The sequence below is a fragment of the Pundamilia nyererei genome, unplaced genomic scaffold (assembly GCF_000239375.1).
Source record: "Pundamilia nyererei isolate P.nyererei 1_Seehausen unplaced genomic scaffold, PunNye1.0 scaffold00081, whole genome shotgun sequence".
Lineage (NCBI taxonomy): Eukaryota > Metazoa > Chordata > Actinopteri > Cichliformes > Cichlidae > Pundamilia > Pundamilia nyererei.
Genome location: NW_005187482.1, coordinates 305,092 through 314,684, shown reverse-complemented (window position 1 = coordinate 314,684; position 9,593 = coordinate 305,092). Strand labels below are relative to the sequence as shown.

The 9,593-nt window shown below is 41.6% G+C and overlaps 1 protein-coding gene across 2 annotated transcripts; it reads left to right on the top strand.

Annotated features, from left to right (window-relative positions):
• The first annotated feature begins 1,221 nt into the window (after nucleotides 1-1,221).
• On the top strand, nucleotides 1,222-8,719 carry LOC102206964 (heme-binding protein 1). Of its 2 annotated transcripts, XM_005737968.1 has the most exons (5): nucleotides 1,222-1,468; nucleotides 1,570-1,715; nucleotides 4,538-4,676; nucleotides 6,365-6,545; nucleotides 6,635-8,719. In XM_005737968.1, exons 2-5 carry the CDS (start codon nucleotides 1,638-1,640, stop codon nucleotides 6,807-6,809), a joined length of 573 nt encoding a protein of 190 aa, XP_005738025.1. In that variant the 5' UTR covers nucleotides 1,222-1,468; nucleotides 1,570-1,637; the 3' UTR covers nucleotides 6,810-8,719. The 2 variants fall into 2 exon arrangements, with proteins under 2 accessions (XP_005738025.1, XP_005738024.1); XM_005737967.1 differs by having other exon boundaries at nucleotides 1,222-1,715.
• Nucleotides 8,720-9,593: the final 874 nt, after the last annotated feature.

Here is a 9,593-nt window from a genome sequence, read left to right as displayed (position 1 = left end):
TGTCACATGGCAGCATATCAGTGCATGTAGGCATGGTGAAGATGGCTGAGCCCTCATTTCAATAAAAGGTGGTGGGAGTGCATGCAACAGTGCAAAAGTCTTTAGTCACCCTTTATTTTTCTAGGGAAATGGGAGTAGTAATTTATTGAAGCAAGTGCAAACACATAGAAATACAGTATATACAACAGAAATATCTTGTATGACCTTTATTCTTCAAGACAGCATGAACACTCTTGCAGTTTTCTTGTCATTTTTTAAGTAGTTCTCAGAAATAGTTCTCCAGGCTTACTGAATGACAAAGCTGGCGTATGCCACATTACACAAAAACTAAGCTGAAATTTGGCCCTGCAAGGTACTCGATGTTCTAATATTGAAGTCAGTAATATCTATGAGCCAAATGTTTTTTACTGAGGGCATTGACCGAGGCCTAGTATAAGATAATGATATGAACTGAGCATCATACTAAGCTACTGTTTGGAGTCCCAGAATAAAAATGTGGAGCTGAAAATAAGCAGGTTGACCTTCAAGTTAAATTAGGAGCTCTTTGAAACTGTCAGCAAGAGAATAATGAGTTAAATAGGCCTACACAAGACATCCCATGGACTCTCCCATTAATTTAGGTCCACAAACCGGGTGACATCGGATCTTTGCCCCTCTGTCAACAGTTCCCTCATACAGTACATCGTTTTTCTGGCTAGTTTTATCCATTCTACTTTTTCATAAATCCTATCCTTCCTGTTTCCCTTACTCTGCAGTCGTGACTAACATTGCCTTCAGTCTGAATTTAAATAGACAAACCCTAAAGCAAAGCTCAAACTCACAGTTGACACACGGAGTAAGACGTGCACTCGTGTGCTGCCCCGAACTAACCCACGCGCACAGCCCAGCAATCAAGGTCCAATGCGTACTGACAAACCAAAGGCTTGTGTCAAAAATTATACTGCACAGAAAGCACCCCACAGTTTCAGGCTTCCTGGAACAGACAGAATGAGGGAGACCCTGGCACTGCAGGTCATTCTGCTTTTCCGTGGTGAGAGTTTGAGGAGATGGCGTTAATAATAATGCAGCATCTCACGGTTATGCAATTAAATGCATAATTGTATGTATGCGGGGGCAACCTGGTAGTTCGTGGAGTAATAAGTGGTAGAAAATTGGTGACATGTTGATAAATTGATTCTCCAATTAAATGAAGTTAACGATGGTAAATGAAAACTGGCGGTGATACAAGTGAGCGTCAAGCTTGTACGAGGAAAACCTGTGAGAGAGAGAGAAGAGGGCGGGGACAGTCAACTACTCAGAGCGGAGGATGATTTTTTTTTTTTAATCATTCCTTGGTTTGGAAAAGGAGGAAGCATCTCCAACTTCTGCCTCCGAAAAAAGAAAGAAAGAAAGAGTCATTTGTGAGTCTGTGCTCGCTGGAGCGTAGTGCGCGCTCTTCGCTGGAGGAGAGGAGCATCTGGATATTGCTGTGAGTTACCTCTTGCAGTTCAAGATTTTTCCAGGAGTTGGGGGACGACATTTAAAAAAAAAAACTGCCATACTAGAGAGCAAGCTGTTTGCAACAAACAGAAAGGCGAGAGGGAGGAGAAACAGAACTAAAGGAGCGGAGAGAGGAGAGGTGACTTGGCCGAAGCGACATGTTTGGCATGTTTAAGAATTCACTCTTCGGAAACACCGAGGAGACGGAATATAAGCTGCTCAGCAGCGAGACGAAGGTAAGCAGTGTGTGTGCTCAGACAAAGCTTTCTCGTTCTCACATGCTTTGCTCCTGCGATTTCCTTCTTCTGAGTCTTTATCCTTGGCTTTACGCGCGTGTGCAGTTACGATTACGCACAGCGATTCTGTCAGATTATAAAAGTGCGAGTTTCCCCCCTCTGGTTCCATGAATATTTCACCTTTTACTTAATTCTGTGCAGGTCGTGTTATTAGACTTTCGTTTAAAATTAACACGGTGATTAGCCTGCTGCTGCAGGCCAAACAGCCTGACAGTGACCTATGAGGATGCATGCTGATCCACAGCGTGGGGGGTAAAGTGTAAACCAGCCCCAGGTTCTCCTCCAACCAACAAGGCAGAAATAATTGAAGATGGTGACGCATAATCTTAAAACAAGAACATTCACAGGGGACTAAAATCGGAAAGACTGAGGGTTCATGTTCGGTGTGGCTCACTGTTTCTTTCCAATATGGCACTCTGGATGCGCGCGCGCGTGTGTAAAGACACAGTAACTGTCGCTGGGGTGGAAGAGGATGCTGATCAGACCTGTATGAACTCTGATACGGATTGTAGGTGCTCTGATACACCAGCCATCCCTGCTGAGGAGAGTAACAAAGACTCAGCTCCACCATGCATAATGTGTTTGTTTTTCTTATGTTTACTGTAACCACACCGTGGAAAAATAACCGCAAACTCACTGATGTGTTAATAACTAAGGCCTCGCGGCTGTTTCAAGGTTATTCTCTCAGGCTCTGTGTGCCCACCGCTATAAATGTGCATGCAGTCATCTACTATTGGTCTTGACGCGCATGTTTTAAAAGTATCTTTGTCTGTTCATCTCCTAAATAGCAGCTAACTTTTGGGAGAAAGACAAAGGCAGGCGGACAAACAGGATTTCCAGCCCAACTGACCAGACAGGCAGGGAATTAAATGACCCAAACGGACACAAGCAGAGTCAGATCTGTTCTGACAGCATACTTTACATCTGTTGTCAGAATCAGAGACTCAAAAACAGACAGTTGAAGCCAGCAGTATGTGCACACATAACAGTTTGTTTGTTTGTTTTTAGATTGGAAGCACTTCCACTAACATTTAATCTTGAATTACAACCTTATTTTAATGGAGACCTGTCAGAAATACAGGATTCTTGCTAGTGAGTGATCATTTGTATTAACTGTCCAATGTTCAGTGTATCACTACACTTAGAAAACAATCTGGAGGCTCATTAAATCTCTGTACTTGATTGATGTTTAAAAAGCAGGTGCTGAAATCAGAGCTTGTCACATGATCTGTGGAGCACCTGTGTGACTCTGACACCCAACACGCTTAATTAATTCTGACACAGAATACAGACAAGCGCACACACACACAGCAGAACATAGAGTATTGTTTCAAAATAAGATGAACTGACGGGCACTTTAGCAGTCAGTGCTGATAATAACTTCAGTGTGCTCGGTTCAGGCGCTGAATAATTATCACTGTATAAGCTGGCATCAGACAGCCGGTAAACACACACATGCACACAAAAAGAGATGCATGACAGACAAATTAATTGCACTACTTAACTGAAGTCAGGCTCTGCTTTCTTTGTGTGTCACCCATATGCAACATTAATGGCGGTCCCACTGACAAGCTATACAGGGCAAAAACCCTGTAATTACTATGCAGGAGCCCGGGTACTCGTCACAAGTTAAAGTTTCACAGTAACTCAGCGTTATCTTGCATGTGTAGAGGAATAAATATGGCTATAGGGTCCTCATAAGGCCACTCCAGAGGATTTCAGGTCCTCTGTGGGTTTTAAATAAGATTATGAGGATGAAAAGGTGTTGGTTACAAAGGTAAAGCAAAAGGAAATGTTTTTTAGCATCTGGGGATTTGATAGTAGACAAAGAATCACTAATTCAATTTGAAAGATGAAGATATTTGCATGATATTTTTAGATTTGAATGTCCCTCCAGGGTAGTGAAAACATGCTCAAGAAGCCCACATAGGACTGAGACTGTGCAGTGGAAACTGTGCCCCGAGCCTGTTTCCATTGTTGCTTTTCTTTGTCGCTGTTATCACGTTGAGATAAACACCTTATCTGCAAAATAAACGACATATTTCACAGAGGCCAGCAGGTTGAAGTCACTGCATATTATTCAAAAGAAGTGGATGACAACGATATAATGCAGTTAAATTTCAGTGCACGAACCTAATCTTACAAACGCAGAAGCATGTGCACAGTGTGACCGTGTCAGTGAGTGAAAAGCTGCTTTTGAAACCTGCATCACTCCATCAAAACCCATCCAAATTCCTGCTCCGCAGCATGGCTGAGTGACCGTGCTCCACATTAACCCCACTTAATCATATTTAATGTAAAACTGTTGCATCATATTAACGCTGTGAAAGAGAGCGCGCAGTGTGTGTGTGTTTTCTTTTTGCATGTGCTCTGTTATGTAAGACTGTGTGTCTCTTCCCCATTATTCTATGTAAGCCGACGGAGCCCTGCAGAGCAGAAGAAGAAATTAAATCAAATCAGTATAAATATGTTTCATCTGTATGTGCCCACTTTGGTCTCACACACACAGACACTGAACTCTCTGTGTGTAAATCTCGCTAGTTCAGGGCTTCTGTCCTTAGAAGCAGATTGTCAGCATCAGTGTGTCAGAGGTGAATCATATCTGGGCTTGACCTCTGCTACTCCCATCCCCAGGATGAGAACAGTGGTGTTTGCGTGTGTGTGTGTGTGTGTGTGTACAGAACAGGAGGTCTGCATTCGTGCAGCAGTGACTGGCCTGCCGATGCCTTAAGACGTCCTCCGATTTCCTTTTTCTGCCCTAGGATGGAGTCAGCTTTGAGGTGCGACGGTATGATGCTGCTAAGTTTGCTGTTGTTTCCTCTGAGGGGCGAACCTTCGACCAAGTAACAGGAGAGCTAATGAGGAAGCTGCTCATGTATATTGGCGGAAGCAATGAACAAGGTAAATCAAGTGGAGAATAAATCCTTCAAGTGGATCACGTGCCACGTTCGCTGAGAATACCTAATTAAGTTTGAGCCAACAAGACCTTCAGATACTTTCTTTCAGCTTTGCTGTCACCTTCCGAAAAATATTTAGTGCCAATAAATAACAGCCATGAAGCACAAATTTACTGGACTAATAACTGCTGCCAAGTTGTAGTTTTCATAAGCGACAGACCATGATGATTTTTTTGTTGAGTTGGTGGTCAATCCTGGAATTTATGAAAGAATAAAACTATTTTAAAAAGCTGCTTTTTTTCAGTTGTCTAAAAATATGATTAATCATACTTTTTTCTGTTTTAAGATCTCCAGAAGCAAGTTTGAGCCAACTAAATTTTATTTATATAGTATAATTCAGCTCCCCTAAATGGGCCTAACATTGCAAGGTAAAACCCTTACAATGTTAACCTCCTAGGACCTGGCGTCCACATATGTGGACATCACTTTTTGGGTTGTCTAGACCAAAATACTAAATTTTGCTCTACGAGAGCCTGATATCCACTTACGAGGGCATCATATTACGGACGTCCTCATATGTGGATCTCATTTTTCTCAGAAACAAAAATCAAGTAAAAAATAAATCAGGTAATTCTTTGTTTTTTACATTGATTAGGTCCCAATCAGCCCAAATAGCAAAGAGAAATTAAAAATGCATGCCATGAAAGAGTTGAAAAAGAGTTGAGAAAACAACAGAAATCAGACACAAGCATTTGGCAACAGTGGGAAGGAAAAACCCTGATTTAACAGGAAGAAAACACCAACAGAACCAGAGTGAGGGAAGGGAAGCAGCTGGGGGTGAGAGGAAAGAGAAGAGATAAAAGGAGAGCTTGAAGAGACAAGAAGTTAATGACATGCAGTAGTGGTGGTAAAAGCATTAGAAGTGAAAAGAAGATCTCAGTGCATCATGGGAAGTTCTCCAGCAGCCTTAGCCTATAGTAGAATAACTCATGGTTCAGGACCACCCGATCCACCTCCAACTATAACCTTTATCAAAAAGGCAGTTGTTTTGGCAGTTACTTTCAAACATTATCAACAGTAACTTTAATTTTAATGATCACTGAGATATTTAAAGAAAAATCCATGAATAGAATTACAAGTAAAATCTAAAAAGTGTGCCAGCTTTGCCTCGAAATATGTTTGTTTTCATTGCTGTTGTTAAATTCTGCAGTTGATTTCAATTCGGGATTCTTTGGATGCATCCAGCAAAAGAAAGTTGGCACTTTGAAGCACCCTAAAGCAATACAAATGAGCATAATGGAATCAACACATGGCTCAAACTTCAGGGCCAAACTTATCTTAAATAAACAGAATATTTTTACATAGAATTTAACTGGGTTGACTTTAGGTGACTCACAGATACAGATGTTCTCTGGTTCCCTGCTGTAGTTAAGGTAAATAGAAGTGCAGTGTGAAATAGGCATTTATTTCACTGTTGGAGGTATGATTTACATGTGCTGCTTTGCAGCGTCTCTGTTATTGCTATCAGTGTTGCATTTGCATAATTTTGTTACATAGTCCACAAAAAAAGTGCACAGTTCCTGTCCTTTAGATTTGGGTAATGCCGCTGCAGGGAGAGAGTTTCTCTGCTGTCTCTTCCATGTTCCTCCTATTTTTGAAATTCCCTTTCCGTCTCACACTTTAAATCATAAGGTGAGGCCATGGGTACAGCAGCTCCCATCATAATGACAGTGTACCCGCGAAACGATGGGGTTTTCTCTCGCCGCTTGGTGGTGGCCATCCGCATTCCCACCAGCTACCAGCAAGAACCCCCGACTCCCACCGACAGTGCCATCAGGATTGAAGAGAGGCCCGGCATGACCGTCTACGCTCTGTATGTGTCATTTAAAGTGGTTCTATTACTATTATTACTATTTGATGTGTGTATACAGCAAGTGCTTTGAAATCTTTTTCAATTTGCAGGCAGTTTGGAGGCTTCGCAGGGGAGAGCGAGTACAGAGCAGAGGCCCTGCGTTTGACACGTACCCTGGGCGAGACGGCCCCCTTTCAGCGCAAGCAGTACTTCTGCTGTAGCTATGACCCGCTCAGGCCTTACGGACGCAGAAATGAGGTTTGGTTCCTACAGGAGGAGCCATAGACGGTCAGATCTCGTGCTAAATTCTTTATTCATTTTCCTCACTTACAGTCATGTAACCCTAAAACTGAGTTCGGGTGTTTACAAAAAGGGACAACTTGGGATTCAGTGGAGTAGTAATTTTTTCTCATTTCATGACATTTTCTCTAATTTAAAGTCATGAAACTGGCCTAAAGTGACCGAACGCTTCAGAACAACTATTTGGAGTTCTGCAAAGTATGTTCAGCAATTTAATATAAAATAAATTCCATGAGTTCAAACAGCATCCACACTGCTGCTCAGATGTTTGGGGTTGATTTAGATTCATCTAAGGCACCATGCAAGCAAACAAAAAGGTCCTATATGACAATTAATGATTAATGAAATCGTGCATTATTTATGACTTTCAGTGGAACATCTATCTAGACCTATGGTGGTCAGTGTTCTGCAACCATCCATTAGCACATTTTGTTCTTTAAGTGATAATCAGGAAAAACTCGTTTTGTTTCACAGTTCAATTGCAAGTGCTGATTCAAGAATCAACAGCATTTGAGTGCTCGTTTCTTTTAAAAAAAAAAGGTTCTTCAAGCAGGAAACCAACAAAACCAAAGATTGCATAAAAAGGTGTGTGCTACTTCCTTAACAGAACAGAGCAATGTGGTTTTAACTGGAGCAGTAAGAGAAGTGGAAGGCTCTGGTAAACGGCTGAGAAAGAGGCCCGCGGTGCCTGCAGTCTGACAAACAGATGCCTCCAAAGTCCTCAGCTGGACAGTTTCATTAAGTGATTTTTTTTTTTTTCAACAGATGAATCCAAAACAACTTTATTGATCTTCATCGATTCTCTAATCAAAGAGGAGTTCTGATGATGATGGTGGCTGCTGAAAATGGGCCTCTGTGTCTCTACACAGATATTGCATTAAAAATCATTAAGCACATTGAAAATAGACAGAAAACATAAAACTGAAGTGTTTTTCTTTACAAAAATTTCCTAATGATCACCAAACATTTTCTCCAAGATGGGGAGGGTACACTCACTGTCCACTTTATCAGATCTGTTCAACAGATTGCTGGTGCAAATATCTAATCAGCCAATCACATGGGAGCAACCTTAGTAGAATTGTGCATCCCCATTGGCCTCCACCATCATCAGATGTCAATCCAACAGTCTTTGGGATGAGGTAGAACAAAAGATTCACATCATGGATGTCAGGCCAGCAAATCTGCAGCAGCTGTGTGATGCTGTCGTGTCATTATGGACCAAAATCTCAGAGGAACGTTTCCAGCGCCTCGTTTAATCAGTTGAGTGCAAAAGGAAATCTAAGCTGGTAGTCGGGCGTAGCAGTGAGTGTAGATCTAAAAGAAATTACTGTTAAATAAATTGGAAAGTTACTGGGATTTTTTTATAGGCATAAGACTGGATGATCAAATCTAAATCCAAACAAATCAGTCTCGTCGTTTCCTTTTGGATTTCTGTGTTTGTCCTTGAAGGTATATAAAGTCTCAGTAGCGCTCCTGTCTCCATGAGTACACATGCTCCACACGTTCATGCTAGTTTACAACTTAGCGATGACTACAAAGAAATGTATAGCATTATTTAACGTACATGGTAGTAAAAACCACACATCCTTTTCCTGAGTAAGGAACTGGAAAAAACAGGAGTTGAGCCATAAAGTAGAATTAATGTTCAGTCTCTGTGAGTGAAACCTAGATACATAGCCACTGGTGTCGATCTAAACTCTGTGATTATGCATTGGTCCTGAAAGCATTTGTGTGTAGTAAATATGTTGTTTTATTGCAGTGCATGATAATGCAATCATTACTTATTAAGATATTTAAACTGTGTTATGTGTACAGTGTGATTCTGTGATAAAACTGACCATATTGTTCAGATTTGACAGTGTTTAATAATCTAATAAATATATTATTTAATTAGAGTGTGGATTATTCTTATTGTCCATCATTCCATTATTTGTAAGAGTCAAAGGGTGAGGGAACAACTTCCTAAGAAGACCAGCAACGCTGTGACTTCATCAGTCTCACATCACTATGTTGCTTGGTGGGCATTTCTTTATGCACAACTGAGCTTTTCAACACAGCTTTTCAATAAAGGCTCGCCTTGACTTGGCCACTGCTTTTCTTTTTCAGCCTTTCTGTTGTAGATTTGCTGATGTGCTTGGGATCATCACTCTGTTGAATGACCTGGTTTGGGCCAAGCTTTAGCTGTCGGACAGACGGAGTCACAATTGACTTTAGGATACTTTACAGAGTTGGTGTGTCTGTGAAGGTTCTCAGTCATCCAGGTCATCGTAGTCTAAGGAGCTTGGAAAGCAAAGCGTCTGGACTTCTTTGAGTTGCTTGAAGACGTTTCACCTCTCATCCGAGAAGCTTCTTCAGTTCTAAGGGTCAATGGTGGAGAGTCCCAGATTTAAACCCAGTGGGAGTTTCCCCCCCAAAGAGGGACAAAGGACCTGAAGAAGCTTCTCGGATGAGAGGTGAAACGTCTTCAAGCAACTCAAAGAAGTTCACACGCTTTGCTTTCCAAGCTCCTTAGACTAGAGTTGGTGGTCGACTCAGTGACTGTAAGGTGCCCAGGTCGGTGGCCGTAAAACAAGCCCAAACCATGGCACCTCCTCCACCACGTTTGACGGTTGGTATGAAGTGTTTTTGCTAATATGCTGCGTTTGGTTTTTTATCAAACACAAACTTGCTGATTATAAGTTCATCAAATCCAGTTGATTAGCGGCACTATAGCTATTAAATGGAAGCAGTAAGGTGTGTTCACACGCAGGTTTTTACATACTGCTTCTG